We start from the raw sequence: 18178 nt of genomic DNA on the forward strand, positions 1-18178 counted from the left end.
TGATCATCTCACCCCCATATTCTCCACTTAGATACTTAGAGACAAAACAAAGGAACAGAGGAAGACAAAGAACTCACCTGTCATAATCCTGAATAACCAATCCCACTGACCAGATTGCGTGCAGGTACTCATTGACACCATTGGGACTAATGTAGTGCAGAGAATCTGGTGACCTCGGATCGCCATTTGATCCCGTGAAGTCGATTCCAACCTATTATAATCATCGTATGGAGACGTCAGCTGAACATCGGGTGTAACAGGATAGAACACATCACAGCCATTCCTTTACACAGTCCACATTTTGCTGTACTTATTGTAACTACAAAGATCTATTTTACAATTTTTTCCCACCCAAATGTTAAAAAAAGTGATGTGGTTCTCGAAGAAAGATTTGTTAACTCTTCCCGAACCATCTGAGCCAGAAGACCCTGCAAAGTTCAAGGAAAGGTGGCCATCAATCTCTGATGCTTAGGACAACCTGTCTACAGCCTGGTATCCCCCTCGGCTGCCACCCAATCAACCCTACGGGTCCCTTCACATGAGCATATTTGCGCACGTGATATGCAGGACCTAGAAGCCATTGCTTTCAATGGGTTCGCTCATAAACACGTATTTTGCATGCACAATTACATTGCACAAAAACAAAATGCAGCATGCTCTATTTTCTTGCGCAAAAGAACACATTTGGCACTCATTAACCCTTTCCAATCCACTGTCTGGCGTCTGAAGACATTATGATTTGAGGCTGTAGAGCTCAGATGTTGGAAAACATCAGTCGGGGTTCTCTTACTGTATATTGCCAGCCTCTCTGCTGTCGGAGTCTATCCAATGTGTCACGTCATGCAGTTATGGCTTTAGCCAGCATATAGCGCTGTTGTATAACGCCAGAAAAAGAGTATGCCCCCTAGGAAAACCAGGATACAAATTGGATTGGAAAGGGTTAAAGAATTTGGCTATTTCAATGTCTGGGAGGTTTATTGTACATTTTTTTGCGCACAACCTAGTATAGTAAACGCCGCAGTTGTGAGTGTAAATACGCAACTTTCATTTTGAAAAACCGCTGCATAAAAACACACGCAGGTACACTTACTCACATGCGAAGGGGCCCCTAAGGGTTCAAAAGTCTACATTAGGCTCCTTCAGAAGGAGTAGCATAGGTTTCACCCTCCCTTGAAAATTAGCAAAGTTATGATGTGGTGGAGTAAAAGTAGCCACAAAAAAAAAACCATTGTAACATGTATGTTTGGATCAGTAAAATGTGTATTTTGTTTAATTGAGCTGGGGAGATAAGCGGATGACAAAGCATCAGGCACCACTTATCTGTAGAGAAAATAATTGATCTGTTAAGCCCCAGCAACGATTATCGCTCAAAATTCGCTCAAACAATGTTTGAGCAATAATTGTTGCGTGTAAATGCTACTATCATTTGCTTTTCGGACGAACGATGATTTTTAGGTGAGCATAAAATCCATCCTTCAGCTGGAGAGCTGATAGCAGGGACCGCATGCTGTGTTTCTGTTATGATCGTGTGGGAAAACTAAGCATGGGGCCCACACAATCGTGACCAAATAGTAGTCGTATACTAGTATTGTAGTAGTAAGTAGTATGCACGCACACGGGAACACAGGAAATTCACACAGAATCCAGGCAACAGATCCTGTGCTACAAGGGGGATGACAGTGGCCCTACCTAAGCGGGGACATCGCCCCAATAAGAGGTCGGCCGAGCAGTCTTCAGAACTGGACCCTAGCTGATCGTAGCCACGCCACAGAACAGGAGACATACACATGCAACATGACAGGGACTGAACAACAGGACACACAGAGCCAGAAAACACAGTATACAGCAGCCACAATGCAAACACTAGTAACAGATGATAAGCTGAATATAAATACCAGGTATTAGTTGACATTTTGTACAAAACGTGGAAGCTAGCGGGCCAACTTCACGGCTCCTGGTTATACCGCTAGTCCCTACACTAACCAGGAGTCCAGCAGAACCGGACACAGTTCACACAGCCAGCTGCAACAGGAGCAGGACAGAGCACAGATCACACAGCCAGCTGCAACAGGAGCAGGACAGAGCACAGATCACACAGCCAGCTGCAACAGGAACAGGACAGAGCACAGATCACACAGCCAGCTGCAACAGGAGCAGGACAGAGCACAGATCACACAGCCAGCTGCAACAGGAACAGGACAGAGCACAGATCACACAGCCAGCTGCAACAGGAACAGGACAGAGCACAGATCACACAGCCAGCTGCAACAGGAACAGGACAGAGCACAGATCACACAGCCAGCTGCAACAGGAACAGGATAGAGCACAGGATACCTGCTTACAGGCACAGGCTAACAGCTAAATCAATTAACCCTGTGAGGGCTGTGCTGCTAGGAAGCTTAGAACTACAGATCCCAACAGCACACATAACAGTTTCTCCATGAGGGCACTGATAACAGTGTAGTCAACTTCAGTCCTGCAGCAGAACAAAGCAGATAGCAGACCACCTGCTGTTCTCTGCACACAGCTCTGGAGGCTCATTTACATGCAAATAAAGACAAAAAACTGCTAATGAGCAATGTTAGTTTATGCAAAACGATAGCTAAAACTGTCAATTATCCTATCTTTTAAACATATTTCGAGTGATCATCTTTGCGTGTAAATGGGCCTTTAGGCTACCTTTACACTTGTGAGAAAATTGCATGATTTTTGCACGATGCGAGAGTGCGTGAAAATGCAGAATTATGACACCCATGCTTTTTAATTACTTCATTCCATTTGCAATGTTTTTACTCCTGCAATGTTGCGAGATTTAATAAACGCTGCCTGCCTTATCTTTGCATGGTTTTTTTTTGCCCACGTTTCCCTACAGAGCCATCATTTTATCTTGTCGCAACATTCGTAAGTTCATGTGATGCATTTTTTACATTAGAAACTCCTATTACCTAACGCACGTGGCAGCAATGCTCAATGTTTTTCCAAGAAAAAGCATCACTGATGCTCAGACATTGCATGAGCACATATGTCATTTTGCTTTGATTTTCCCGCAGCGATGTCGCGCTCACCAGTCTGAAAGAGCCCTTTATTCACACGAGGGTGTCCGATTTCGGTGCATGAAAAATGGACTGATTTCAATGCATATGTATGTCGGTGTGACATATGTGTATTGCGCTTGTCTGGTTGTTTTTCTGACTCTGTCATCCATTTTTTCCAAGAATTGCTCAGCAATGAACAGTGAACATGGAGTGCACTGACTTGAATGGGTGACTGTCGTCCAATAAGTTGGACCAGAATAAGACATGCTGTGATCTTTTTACAGTCTGCGCACAATGAATGTGTACCTGTATAGCTCCATTGATGTAATGGGTCAGTGTGCTGCCCATGTGGAGCAGATTGCAAATATGGACAAAAGACGTGTGTAAAAAAAAACCAGAATAGTGCCAAGAGAGCGTCATATAGCATTTATTCAGTTGCACCTTAGGGGCTGTTCACATTGGCGTCGGAGGTTCAGTTGAGAACTGTCGTCGCCGATTTCATACAGGAGTTAAATACAGTTAAAATATCGACAAAGCAGTGCTGCGTGCAGAGCCATTTCGTCCTGTGAAATGCCAGGTGGAAACCGAACGGACCACATTTTAGCCAATGGGCATCGTTCAGTTCCGCCATATGACGGTTTAGCTTAGCCGATGGGTTCCATTTTCCGGCTCCTATAAAGAAGCAGAAAAATAGGACCGAAAATGCAAAGTTTGCTTTAGCCCTGAGGCTACCTCCACCACACGGGCGAACGCGATATTGGACCAACATGAGTTTTCATGCCGATACAAGGCGTTTTTCTGGCAAATACGTCCCCTATCACTTCAGTAATTTAGTAATCCGTTGGCGTAGTTTTCAGGTGCCTTAAAACAATGCGTAAAAAATATTCTTTCCTGCACTGCAATGTGGTGCGGGAAAACATCGCTCACCTACAGGACTTACTCAAAAGAATGGAGTTCATATTCACGCGGCCCGCAATGCACAAGTTTCTTAGCCACGTGAAAGCGGCCTCACGGAAAGTTACAGTCCTGTAGGGCCACTTTGGTAGCAAAGCATTGCGATATTGATCGTCGTGTTTTGCCGCAATTTTACTTTTGTTTTCGGATAGTGGGTTTTAGCACACCCCATCACTGATGAGGTGCAATAACGCGGAAAATAGAGCAGACGGCGCCACGTTTAAGCACAGGTCTACGAGGCTCCATTGAAATCGATGGGAGAGTAAGACCGCAATTACCGCGGTAAAAGACGGATGTGTGAGAGTGGCCTTAGATAAAAGGGGTGCATTTCTTTGCTGTTGTAAGAAGTTTTGGAACTACAAAAGTACATCTTCACCTTCTTGTGTCAGGTGTGGGGTTTAGTTGTTATTTTAGTACAGCAGATGATGATAGAAGAGGAAGAAATCTGTATATGAAGACGATGCAAAGAAAAATAGAGGCTTTTCTTGTTTTATTTCTGCCGTTTATGTTGTGTTTTTTGGGGTCATGACGTAGTTCTGGTCACATACTTACAACAAAGTTCATCTGACATCCTCCCATTATGAAGTCAAGAAATGTGTATTCTACCGTAACCTAAAAAGAGAGAAATTATATGTAAATTATGGGTAACTAAGACTTCTGCGACAGACTCAGACTTGGCGCACTGAAGTGCAGGTTCCTATAGCCGGACTAGATCCTGCTCATGCTCATCATTTCACCAGCACGGGGGCTCCTAACTCACCGTAAGGTCTGTGACGTTTGACCACCGATTGCCAGAGCAAACTGACTCTACTGAGCGTGGAAACCCCTTTTACACAACTGAGAGATTTCTGCTAAGGCTCAGGTACATGGATCTATACAGGATCAGTATGACAGAGATCCCCAAATCTGCCACCAGGTACGCTTGTGCAGATGAGGCCCTTTTTGAAAAATCGGACAACATCTTAAGAACACAGTCATCAATATGACAAATCTGCCAAGTCAGATTTCTATTAACAGAAACCTCTGAGCAGCGCCAAAGATCAGGAAATCATTTCAACGGAACTTCCCAATGACTGTGGGGCACTTCTAATGAGCGGCTCCTCATTCAGTACCCTGTAGAGATCGGGAAGAAGTCTGAGTAATGTTTCAGCTGATAGTGGGCCCATGTACCCCAAGCAAATCTTGCATACGAACTTGAGCTCTGTTCACATCTTGTATTTTTTCTTATGTCGAAGGTAGACATCAGCAGTATTCCGCCATGTATACCTGGAGGGAAGGCTTAGACATACGCAGCTGTAAAGAAGTAGAGTGGCATATGTAGACCAGTGACTCCTATTGTAAAAACACATCTACAGCACGTAAACCAATTTTTTTCAATAACTGTATCTCTCTGTATAGGAGAGCACATCAGACTAAGTTTTCCGAAGCTTTAAAAAAATGCTATGCCAAAACACAATGACCTAGGGTATAACAAAAGGACATTTGCGTGCGGGCTCTAAATATAAAAAAAATCTAATAGATATAAAATACAAAAATTAGTTGATGCGAATAATGAGCTCTGAATGATGCTTGTCAGCTATTCATTTCTTAATGGACACTATAAAGAAAAGCTTATACGCACTGCAATGCCCAGTGGACAGACCCTTCGCGGAAGCACATGGAGTGTCGACAAGTTGACACTCGGTGTGCCGCCATATGGCGAGACACTATATCCTCCCCTGGAGGTTCTAGATGAGAATCTCCATTTTTAAAAATGGTAACTAGGAAATATGTCTAACTTCGTGCATAAAATAAGTAGTTTTAAGAACTACAGTATGGGCCTATAGTATAGCAGACTGGAAGCACCCTACTGTGGATCTCTACAACATGTGCAACGGGCAAGGGGAGTGCGCAAAAGTGGGTGAGACCACAGGGATTATAAGATGGTTGTGACGGGTGGCTCTGTAATCCGGCCTGACAGTGGCGATAACAGGGCTCTGCTCAGCTGTCGCACAGTGGCAAGGATAATGTGTAAGGACACATTTGAAATAAACAATTGTTTTGTCACGGGTGACGCCAGTACTCCAACCTGAACCCCCAAGTGTAGTGGTGGTGAAATAACTTGAGACGAGTCCAGTAGTTTGTATTAGTAAACTGGGAGCACGCAGGTTTACTGAAGCTTTGGTGAATACAGATGAAATACAATTAACTTGTTACAGCGTTAAGGATGTAGCAGTGTCGGCAATGATGCAGTAATTGAACATGTTGAAAACAGTGGATTTGTATTTTGAACACCAATTTCTTCAATTCTCTCCCTCTACTCTCCTATAGGTTACTCAGTAAGGACTTTCCCTCAGTATTGAATAGCTGGTGGGCACACTGGACATGTATGATGCACGCGTTGGATGTTAGTTGAAAATGGCCACTGATCTAATCCTGGCTTTGAATTAACCAGGCAGTTTAACTCGCTGTTTTGTGGAACGCTGGCCTCCAACTCAGATCTCCTTACTGCAGGATGGACAAGGGAGCGGAAAGGTTATTGCTACCGTTGCTGGCTTTGTGAAACGCTGCACACACGGCTGACTTGCTAACACACCTCCTCTCAGACCATGACTTGCTGCAACAAGACACTGGCGTCCTGTATTGCCTGTGCCTATAATCGCTGTATAGGCGATAAGGCATGGGAGAGCAGTAGCTCTGCCATGCCTTATCACAGCGATCATAGGCATACTGCTGCAAGTTCCTCAGAGGGACTCAAATAGTGTAAAAAAAAGAAAAATGTAAAAGAAAACCTTTTTTTATGCTTTTTCTAATATTAGCATAAAAAAAGGGGAAAAAAATGAAAACCCCACATATTTGGTATTGACGCGTCCATAACGACGTGTACAAAAAGTTGAACACACTTTTCATTTTGTACGACAAAAAGCGTAAAAAGAAAAGCTAAAAAACAGAGGCAAAATGCAAATTTTCAGCATTTTGCCTCCCAAAAAGTGCAATAAAAGTGATCAAAAAAGCCGTACATTCACCAAAATGGTACCAATAAAAACTACAGCTCGTCTCGCAAAAAATAAGCCCTCATAGAGCTCCATACATAGAAAAAAAAAAAGTTACAGGACTTTGAATGCAGCTATAGAGAAGAAAAAAAGAGGATTTTTACTCACCGTAAAATCTCTTTCTCGTCTCGTCATTGGGGGACACAGCAAAGACCGTGGGATATAGCTTCTGCCACTAGGAGGCGACACTAAGCACAAAAAGTTAGCTCCGCCCTCTGGCTATATCCCTCCTGCCGACAGCAGGCTAATCAGTTTGTCATGCCAGCAGTTGGAGTAGCCATGCGGGAACCGAGAGACAACAATAGTTAGCAATATGACACATCAACAAAATTTAACTGTAATGAAAAACACGCAGCACCATGTGTGACTTACAGAATCCGGAGTCCGACCAGGACCACCACTGTGTCATATAAAGAAAGAGGGGTGGGTGCTGTGTCCCCCAATGACGAGACGAGAAAGAGATTTTACGGTGAGTAAAAATCCTCTTTTCTCGCTCGTGTCATTGGGGTACACAGCAAAGACCGTGGGACGTCCCACAGCCGTCCCCGAGGGTGGGTACAAAAATCATAAACGCATGCAGTCAGTTTACAGCCGTCTGTAAAACCCTTTTGACCTAGCAAGCGTCGGCTGATGCAAACGTATGTATCTGATAAAATTTAGAAAAAGGCGTGCAGGGATACCCAGGAAGCCGCCCTACACACTTGTGACACTGAGGCCCCGTGATTTACCGCCCATGAAGCCCCCAGTGCCCTGGCGGAGTGTGCCGTCACCGGAAACTGCGGTGTCTAACCTCTAACCCGGTAGGCCTCCACCACTGCCGAACGAAACCAGCGAGCAACTGTCACTTTTGATGCTGCAAGACCACGTCTCGGACCATCCGGTATCACAAACAGGGAACCCGAGCGCCGGAAGGACGCGGTCTGGTCCAAATACGTCCTCAGGCGTGGACTAGGTCTACGGTATGCAGAGCCCGTCCCCTAGGGTGAACAGTCTCTGGACACGATGGTAGTACAAGGTCTTCATTAATGTGGAAGGTTGACACCACCTTTGGGAGAAAAGACCGCACCGGTCACAGCATCACCCCATCCTGGTGAAAAACCGTAAAAGGTGGTTTTGCCGACAGAGCCTCAATCTCCGACACCCTGCGCGAAGAGGTAACCGCCACCAGGAAGGCAACCTCCCAGGACATCAGCCGCCGCGATATCTCCACTAATGGTTCAAACGGATGAGCCTGTATGGCATCCAGAACCCGTTTTAGGTCCCAGGGTGGCATCGGAGACCGAAAAGGCCGGAACCTATCCCTTAAGGGAGCTGAGGCTCAGGCCCAAGTCCAACCCGTCCTGGAGAAAAGACAAGGAGGCGAGCCAACGAGAAATGCCTCGGGTGTGCCCCCCTCTGCTCGCACCAGCGAAGGGATGTTTTCCCACACCCGGTGATATGGTAAAAAATTCCATGCAGGAAAAAGTGTAATCCACGCTTGCCTGCAGAGCAAAATTTGTAATCCTCTCTATTTAGTCATATTTAAAATTGCCAGGTGTACCCATCTCTAACCAGACACGTATTGGCTGCACAGAGCCCTCGTCAGTGGTAGTGAAGTGAGCAAGCTGACAATACAGCACACCATATTCTAGTGTTTGTTCTTTGGAATTACCCGGTGAAATACTTTCAATGACGACGGCTTTCTAGCCCTAATCATTGTTGGAATAACTGGGTCTGAGAAACCCGTGCCCTCAGTACCGTGGCCTCAACCGCCACGCCGTCCAATGCCGCGTAGCCAAATTCTGGTGGTAGAGGGGACCCTGAGAGAGCAGATCTTTTCACAGGGGTACCACCAGGGCACGACTGCTACCAGGTCCACGAGTTCCGCATACCATGTTTCTTGCGGTCAATCTGGGACTAAGAGAATCACAGGTAGCCCTCCTTCCTGTTTCTCCAGAGCAGCCGGGAAATGAGGAGCTTGCGGGAAGACCTAGGGGTAATGACAACCCGTCCGGGGAGCCATTAGCGCATCTGCTGCTAGTGCTCTGGGATCCCTTGACCTGGCCAGCTAGGCTGGAAGCTTCTGTCTGAAGCGGGATGCCATCGGATCCAGTGACTCCTTTGCTGCAGGTCCCGCCCTGATGGCTTATGTAAGCCACCGCGGTCGCACTGGCATTCCCTCCAGCCGATGTGCAAAGAACTGCAAGGTCCGGACTACTGCTTGCAGCTCCAATACATTTATATAGAGACCGGATTCCTGCCTGAACCCAGGTTCCTTGTGCCACCGGATCCCCCAGCGCGCACCCTCAGCCTGACATGCTGGCGTCTGTAGCCAGCACCTGCCATTGCAGGCGCAGGAACGACCTGCCCTGCTGAATGCGTGGCCAGTCCAACCATCACTGGAGTGACTGCTGAACCCCAGGTGGAATGCTTATCTTCCGATCGAGGGATCATGCCAACCCAAACTGGGCAAATGAAACCGCCTCAGAAAACGAGACCATTAGGCCCAAGACCTTCATTGCATGGCGGATCGCCACCAGTTGCCGTCATAGAAGGGACAGTACTTGCTTCTGCAGCAGCTGGTGTTTTGCCTCCGGGTGAGCCACTCGACCCAGAATCGTGTCGAAGCACATCCCCAGGTACACCATGCATTGTGCTGGCACAAGAGATGCCTCTTGTAATAAATCAGCCAGCCAAACCTGGAAGAGTGTCCAAGGCAATCTGCAGGCTCTCCAGGTTGTCCCGCTGGGTCGGGGCTTTACCAGGATGTCGTCCAGATATGGCATGGCAACGACCCCCCTGGAATGCACGAATGCCATTACTGCGGTTAAGACTCTTGTAAACACCCTGGGAGCTGTTGCCAGCCCGAAAAGCAACGCTGTGAACTGGAAACCATCCGATCCAGTGCCCGAATCGGAGGAAGCGCTGGTGCGCCTGATGAATGGGGATTTGTAAATATGCATCCTGGATATCTATCGAGGAAAGGAACTCCCCTGCCTCCAAGGATGCGATGACCGGTCGTACAGATTCCATGCGGAAATGACGAACCGCCACCAACTTGATCAATTTCTTTAGAGCCACAATCGGACAGACAGCCACCCTTTTCGGGGACCACCAAAGGATTAGTGTAGAACCCCGCACAGTGATGCTCGGGGAGAGCTTGCACCACCCCCTGCAAAATAGAGAGTGTGGACCGCCTTGAGGATAGCTGCTGCTTTCCCTGGGTCCCTCGGGGTTCTGGGCCGAAAAAAAGGGGGCGGACGTGTGGTTGCATCAGGAACTCTATTGCATAGCCCCTGGACACGACCTCCTGCACCCAGGTATCTGAGACATGAGTCGACCAGACCTGGCTGACCTAGAGAAGCCGACCCCCCACCCTATCCGGAAACAGGTGGGGGCAGTCCCTCATGCGGAGGGCTTTTGGAACTCTTCGTAGGCTGAGGCCCACGCCAAGAGACCTTGGTTTAAAGGGAGTCCTCTTCCTTTATACCCGCTCCTGCGGACCTTTCCTCTCCATCCTGCGAGAACTCGTTCGGCGACAGGGGCAAAAGTCTCTGCTGCGGCAAAAGCGAGCTCCTTTTACCCGTAGAAGTCAACGGGACCTGGGCCTCCCAGGCGGACATGCTGGCTGGGGGCCGCCATCCGACGAGAGCAAGAACATTTAGCTTAGAATGCCCGTTGACCCTCTGAGATGAGCCCGACTAGCTCGGCGCCAAAAAGGCGAGATCCTCCAAAGGGCATATTGATTAACGACCCCTTTGAAGAAGCATCTGCATCCCACGATTTTAACCATAGGCTCCGGCAAGTTGTCATTGATGCTGCAGAGGCCCGAGCTACCTGTTTGGCTGCATCTGCTGTGCTGTGCCTGGCAAATTCCCGGGAGAAGCCCCTTCAAGGACTCCCCCTCGTAACCGTTTTGCCCAGTCAGTAATAGCCTTACTGACCCGGGAAGAGGCAAACACAGGCTTAAGAGCCGACCTAACCGCCTCGAAAACGGTCTTCGCCAACGCCTCGACCTTTCGATCCTTGAAATCCGTGAGATAGGAGGACTCCGCCGTAGGCAGCATAATAGGCTTAGCCAGGCGAGAGATAGGCGAATCAACTAGCGGTGGGATCGACTACTTCTCCTAACTTTTGCGAGAAGAGGTATTTCCCGTCCAAGTAACCAAACTTGGAAGGAACGCTTATCCCGGTGCCTTCCACTCCTTAGATAGGACCTTGTCAAAGGCCTCATGGGCAGGAAAGGTCTTCAGGAAGTGTCTGGGCTGCCTAAAAGAAAAGGATCCCAGACGCCTGTGGCTCTTGCTCAGTGAGCTGAAACGTATCCCCTAAGCTCTCCACCATCGCCGAAAATCGAAGGACCTGATCCTCCTCCATGACAAAGTCTGAGGAGGAGTCAAACCAATCCTCGTCCGAACAGACCTTCTCTGTCGATGATCGACGCGACCTCGTACCCGAGGAGCGCAAAACGGCGAGGAGGATGGAGACCGGGAGGACCGCCGTGAGTCCGGGGGCCTGTCCCGTCTTCGCCGACGGCCGCCTGCGAGCCATCTCTGTTTCTCTCACATGAACCGGAAGCGTCCTGTGCCAACTTCTCCAAAATCGCACCAGACGCCCGAGTGAGGATCGACCCTGCAAGGGACAAGGAGCGGGCCCACTCCAGCTCGGCCATAAATGGGGGCTGAACGGGGGAGGGGTGCTTTGCACTGTCACTTGTTTCGCTGGGGAGCAGTCTCTACAAAATAGCTCAGCCTGTCCGCATGCGAACTCTAGGTTACGGCGTGAGCAAGCCAAGCGCGTTGCTCTTGCTGTCCCTGGTCCAGCCTTCAGAACTCTGAGGTCGGACATGGTGCTGGGATTTTGACCTGGCAAAAAGCTGCAAACTATCCTCCTCTATGCCAACCGCCGGCAGGAGGGATGAGCAGCAAGAGGGGGAAGATCGCCGCCAGGCAGCTTACCCTGGGTCCTTGTCGAGGTCCGGGGAGCCGCTGAGTCGAGAGCCTGCAGATGCTGAAGAGGCCTCCTGGAACTTTGACTTGTACTGCACACCAGCCTGAGCAAGCACAGCAGCAAGGAGTGGAGGCGCAGGGCGGTCTCAATCTTTGGCGCGCTGTCTCCCAATATGCTGCTTCACCACATCATCCCTCCTCACAATCCTTGAGAGGGAGGGAGGAAGGGAGGGGCCGGAGAGGGGCACCGTGCATCCCAAAGAGGCCACGCCCCCTACGCGCGGCGCCGCGAAGCCACGCCCCCTACGCAGCTAAGCCACGCCCCCTACGCTGCGTCCCGCGAAGCCACGCCCCCCATGCGTGCTGGGGCGTGGTCAAGTCGTAGCCACGCCCCCATCAGTCCAGAGTGTTGCTGCCGCGCCCAGGGCTGCACAGAGGCCCCCTATTGTGCCCCATATGCTGCAGGAGTGCCCCCAATTGCCAGGAGCCAAAGCCCGGGCGGCACTATGTCAATGCGCTGTGCTACTAAGGTGCCTCGCCGGGACACCACCGCGTGTAGCCATGCCAACTCAGCATGCTCGTGCCCTGATACCAGCACCAGAACACCACCAGGTAAGCCATCACCCAGAAACAGCCCCCCGCGCTGCCTGCTAGCTCAAAGGGAGCAGAGGGAGAGATTAACCTGCCAGCCGCTGCACTATAATATGGGCACACTAGCGCTTACCCTACGCCATGCCGCGACATACGGGGAGAGCCAAGGGAGGGGGGAAGGGAAGGTCGCCAGCGCATACTCACCTCTTGCGTCCTTGCTGGTGGAAATAGCGGCTCCCCAGTTCCAGCAGCCTACCCCTGTAACATCGCCTGCCCATGGGAAGGGGATGCGGACCTCTGCACCAAACATGGGGGGCTCTCGCTGGCGGGCTACATGCAGATATATATGATCCGGATGGGCCACCTTTTCTTCTGAGGCGGGCCGGGCAAGAAGCAACCTGGACAAACCCGAGGTTGTTCGCCCTCCTCTCCGTTCGGGTTTGATGGGGAGCGTCCTGCCTCTCCGTCTAACCCTGGCCCTTAAAACTAGCCCTAACGGGCACGACCGTCCTCCTACGAGACACTAAGCTAAAAACTGATTAGCCTGCTGTCGGCAGGAGGGATATAGCCAGAGGGCGGAGCTAACTTTTTGTGCTTAGTGTCGCCTCCTAGTGGCAGAAGCTATATCCCACGGTCTTTGCTGTGTACCCCAATGACACGAGCGAGAAAAAAAAGATTTCCAAAAAAAAGGGGGTTTTATTGCAAAAAAGTGTAAAAACCTAAAAAAATATAACAATTTTGGTATCTTTGTAACCGTACCGACCCGCAGAAAAAATTTTGTGTGTCATTTATGCTGCATGATTAACGCTGTAAAAAAAAGAAAAAGAAATCTATGGCAGAATTGATGCGGTTTATCTCCATGTTATCATAAAAAAAAAATTAAAAAATTTTACGATATTGTCTACGTACCCAAAAGTGGCACCAATAAAAACTACAGCTCGCCACGCAAAAAACAAGCCCTTATACGGCCGCGTCCACGGAAAAATAAAAAAGTTATGGCTTTTGAAAAATGGAGATGGAAAAATACGAAAAAAATCGCTTGGTCCTCAACGCCAAAATAGGCCATGTCATTAAGGGGTTAATGGAACAAGACATTTAATGACTGACTTAGGCCAGCTTCACACGGACATACAGTGAATAGAATCCATTGGTTTCAATGGGTTTGTTCACATGTTCGCATTTCGGCCGCGCAAAGATAGAACATGCTCTATTTTCCTGCGTATTTGTGCACTAAAAAGTTCCTATAGAAGTCAATGGGGGAGCGCACAAATGCACAGGAAATCCATTAGGAGTTGCTTAAAACACTGCGTAATCCCGCTAGAACAAGAACACATCTGGAAGTATTTAGCTATTTCAAATCGGTGTGTTTCTATGCCGAGAGCTAATGAACATGCCCGGTGGGCAGAAAAACGAAAGTAAAATACCGCGATACACGCAGATAAAAGTTTTGTTCATAGCGCAAAAACATTGCACTAAGGCACGCACAATTGTGCTTACATCCGTCGGAAGCTGGCCTTCAACATGAGTCAGATGAGCCAATAGCACTGACTGATTATCCAGTCTTCTCAAATGGTTATCAGAATCCACCAACCTCACAACGTTTTACGCTGACCACACCAGAGTTTCTGTAGCCTTTCTTCTTCTGCTTCTTCTTCTCATTTATGCAGTCAAATTCCGCCTGCAAAATAAATAAAAAACCCTTTATTTGTACTGCAGCTCCAATGGTTTATAAGGAAGTCCACAAACTGGAAGTGAGACCAATAAACAGAAGCCGTGTTTGCAGTGTAATTACCAATGAATGCAATGTGCATTGTATGTAATCAGTGTGAACAGAGCCTGGCTGTCCTAGTGCCACGTATGGCTCTACATGGAACGGATTACATTGAATTACCCCCATTGTAATTTAGGCTTATTTGCCACATTTACAAAACTTTCAGCTGTTTGCAAAAAGTAAACGAAAAACAGGAACAACTTGAATAGCTCAACAACTAATATTAATAGCGTTTACTCCGAATACAACTCAGAAAGCCACTTATAATGACCAATGCGGTCTCAGAATTATGGCCACCTTACATGGGACAATCATTGCCTAAATAGTCGCTCAAAATAATGGCTAAAGAGTAACAACAACTATTGTGTGTTTACAAATATAGCCATTGTTGTTCACTTGTTGTTTAGGCCTCATGTCCACGGGGAAAATCAGACCCGGCGTGGATTCTTCATGCAGAGTCCTGCTGCGGGTCCCTCCTTTCCCGCAGACATGAGGCTAAAAAGTAAGCATTACTTACCTGTCCGGACGCTGCGGATCTGCCCTCCGTCGGGCCAGATCTTCTTTCTTCGGCACGGCGGATGTGCTCGGCACGTTGGCAGCGTGCTGTGCGCATGCGCCGTGCACTCCACTTTTATTTTTTACCTCCTGCTCTCCCGTACTGGAGAGCAGGAATTCAGCTGCGGGTGTGCCGCAGATCCGCACGGCTTCAATAGAAGCCTGCAGGAGCCATACTCGCGGGAGACCCGCACTAAAATGGAACATGCTGCGGGTATTTTCCCGCACACGCAATCCGCGCAGGTATTTAATTACCTGCGGGTGTCCAATGCATCCCTATGGGGTGTGGATCACGCGTGCGGGTGACCCGCTGCGGATCTGTCCCCGTGGACATGAGGCCTAAGTTTCACGATCGCTGAAAGAATTGTTGGGAAGATTCATACAGGCAACAAGTTGGGGGGTGGGTGGGTTCTTTGGAGGGTATGCATTTGAAGCTTTAACCGCTTCCCATTGCACGCTCATTGATTGCCGAGTCCACTGAATACATGTAAATACATGTGAGTGGTCCTCCAGTGAACACTTGCTGCTACGGTCACTTGTGGGTTTCACTGATCACTCACAGGTGTTTTCAGGAACCAATGAGAGTTAAGTATGATGGCAAAATGCTAAAAAAAAAAAATAGGCAGGAGCCAATCAGAATTCAGGGGAAGGCACACGCAGAACAAGCGCATACCTCCCTGCAAAGTTGTTGACTAGTCATGAAAACACAACAATTGCCTGTTTACACCAGATGAATTAATCAGTCGGGCTGTTTTCACACGGCCCAGAAAATCTGAATGGGGTCATACACGAGTGAGGTTTTCGCACATCGCATCACACCGCAAGGAAATCGCATGTTGGCGAGTGTGATATCGGGCCGTGAATCACATATTGGCATCACATTGCACCGCGGGAAATTGCAAGTTGTCAAGCGCGATATCAAGCCGTGGATCACGTTTGCATTGCATCGCGGGGAAAATCGCACGATATCGGGCAGTGAATCACATGTTGGCATTGTCGGCAAATCATGGCTCGATATTGCGCTCGCTCCTGTGAAGTCAGCCTAAGTGACTATTTTTAGGCGAGCTGAAACTAAGCGACTAGTAATTAGTTAACACATTCTTGCTCATCATTGGGTTTGTGGACGATTTTACCCAACAACTGTTGCTTACATTCGCTGTATTGAGTAACTAGTGGGACAATACTTGCCCCGTGTACTTGTGAGGACTGCAGGGATTCCAACATTCGGGTTGTACGACGGTTGCGTTTTACCACAAGAGCCATATGTTTACAGTACCTGCACAGTAATGGTTTATGCCATGTACCAAACACTGTGGACTATCATTCTAGTAATGATATCAGAATACACAGTAGTTAAAAGGTTAAATTCCTCTTTAAATTCTGGGCTCCGGATTTGGAATAAAAGAAAAAGTTTGAGGTTTATTCGCTGAGTTTATCGTGTTTCCATCGTATTCCCTCTACACACAGCGAGGAGGGACAGCCCAAGTCTTCTATATTACCCAGCTGGTGATCACTTACTGGCATTGAGCGATTGGCTTCCTTCAGTTTCGACATAGTGGTCTGAAAGATGCCAATCAGGTCATGGGAGCCATCACTGTCGTAGTCGTAGCACTCCACCTGAAACAGAGGAAACAGCCGTCATCAAACAGCAGCACTCATAAACGTCTCATCCTATAGGATCAACTCAAGCTATATAGTGGAACAGCGGTAAATTAAAATCCAGTTGAAGGGGAAGTCCAGGAGAACATATTTTTGCCATGTTCTAGGTGATTTCATGAGCTCGGACCATCACAGGTTTCATCCAAGGACCAGCAGTGCTTTATAGAGTATCTGACAGTATTTGGCAAGTTGCTAAGAACAGATTTATAGACTCCCTATAGTTATAGCAACTAGCAGAAAAGGATACCTTTATCGTTGAAGTGTACGAACAGCAGTCATTGATTGTTCAGCAGTGGACTGCCGACATATCTTTAATAGAGGGCAGAGGCGTAACTTGAAGCTCCTGGGCCCTGGTGCAAAACCTGTAACAGGGCCCCCAACTATAATGCTTTATTCATAGTACTGGGCTCCCTATATGGAGAAGAGAGGCCTTATGGGCCCCCCAAGGCTCCTGGGCCCGGGTGCAACCGCATCCCCTGCATCCTCTATAGTTACACCCCTGGTAGAGGGGATTTCCATGCAAATTTGTTCCCAAGTTGTCCAAATGCGAACGACTGTGACTTTCCACCATATGACTAATTATCACCCAGTGACTATTTTTTCGGTGAGTTGAAACTAAATGACGAGCGATACTTATCACTTGTTACCCTGTTGGTGGCCATGTTTACACCGAATGCCTATTGCTTGAATTTGCTCTTTCAAGTGATTATTCGACTGTCAGTCGTCCTATATAAAAGGTACCTTAAGGGTGGCTTTGCTTATCATCCAAGAAGTCACTTAAAATAGTCCCTATAGTGTGTTGTTAGTGTAAGGCCCAGCTCACACGACTGTACGCTTACTGTGAATTACCCGCACAGGTTTTGCGCACATAATACGCAGTAGCAAAATCCCATACTTTAAACAAGTGCGGGGAGTGCATGTGCCAGATAAATCACAGCATGCACTATTAAATGCACGTACACGCCAAGATAGTGCATGTGGATTGGCGGCACGCAGAAAGTATGCATGTCATTGCCTATTGGCTGCATGCTTGCGCACAAGAGGTATGTGCAGCCAGCCGGCAAGCACGTTTGTGTGAGCCCAACCTAAGAATGACAGTTTGTTTGGAGAAGGAGAGAACACTGGGCTGGTCCTTGATAGACGCTTCTCAGCTTACACTGGACGATAATTAACCCCTTAACAACTGCCCATACACCTTTTGATGGTGGCCATTAAGGAGCTTTATTCTAATGCAACATTTTTGGACAGCAGCTGCATCACAAGTCTGGCACTAATTAACCCCTTAACAACTGCCCATACACCTTTTGATGGTGGCCATTAAGGAGCTTTATTCTAATGCAACATTTTTGGACAGCAGCTGCATCACAAGTCTGGCACAAGTCTCCCGTACCAGGGGGAGCGGGTGCCCGGCTGCTGGATAACACCTGCTCAAGAAGCTGGGACTGGAGAAACTTCTGATCCCCACTGTTTAACCCTTTACATGCTGCGGTCAGTGCGACCACAGCATTTAAAATAATGACAGAGGGAGGCGGCTCCTTCTCTCACCCATTAGAACACTGCAATGTGATCACAGAGTCCTGATGGGTTGCTACAACACCCAAAAGCATGGGTATGGGTCTGCCAGCTACGGTGGGCTATGAGACAGTGGCGGAG

General features: G+C 48.1%; 1 protein-coding gene across 1 annotated transcript in view; it reads right to left on the minus strand.

The window, feature by feature from the left end:
- The window catches only part of CPNE3 (copine 3), an 80913-nt gene that overhangs the window by 33915 nt on the left and 28820 nt on the right, over positions 1–18178 (minus strand). Inside the window, exons 8-11 of the mRNA XM_066578446.1 lie at positions 16385–16483; positions 14132–14218; positions 4542–4601; positions 78–211 (exon numbers count right to left, since the gene is read on the minus strand). Coding sequence (XP_066434543.1) covers positions 78–211; positions 4542–4601; positions 14132–14218; positions 16385–16483 — 380 coding nt within the window. The remainder of the gene's footprint in view (positions 1–77; positions 212–4541; positions 4602–14131; positions 14219–16384; positions 16484–18178) is intronic.

This window comes from Eleutherodactylus coqui, chromosome 9, assembly GCF_035609145.1.
Source record: "Eleutherodactylus coqui strain aEleCoq1 chromosome 9, aEleCoq1.hap1, whole genome shotgun sequence".
Lineage (NCBI taxonomy): Eukaryota > Metazoa > Chordata > Amphibia > Anura > Eleutherodactylidae > Eleutherodactylus > Eleutherodactylus coqui.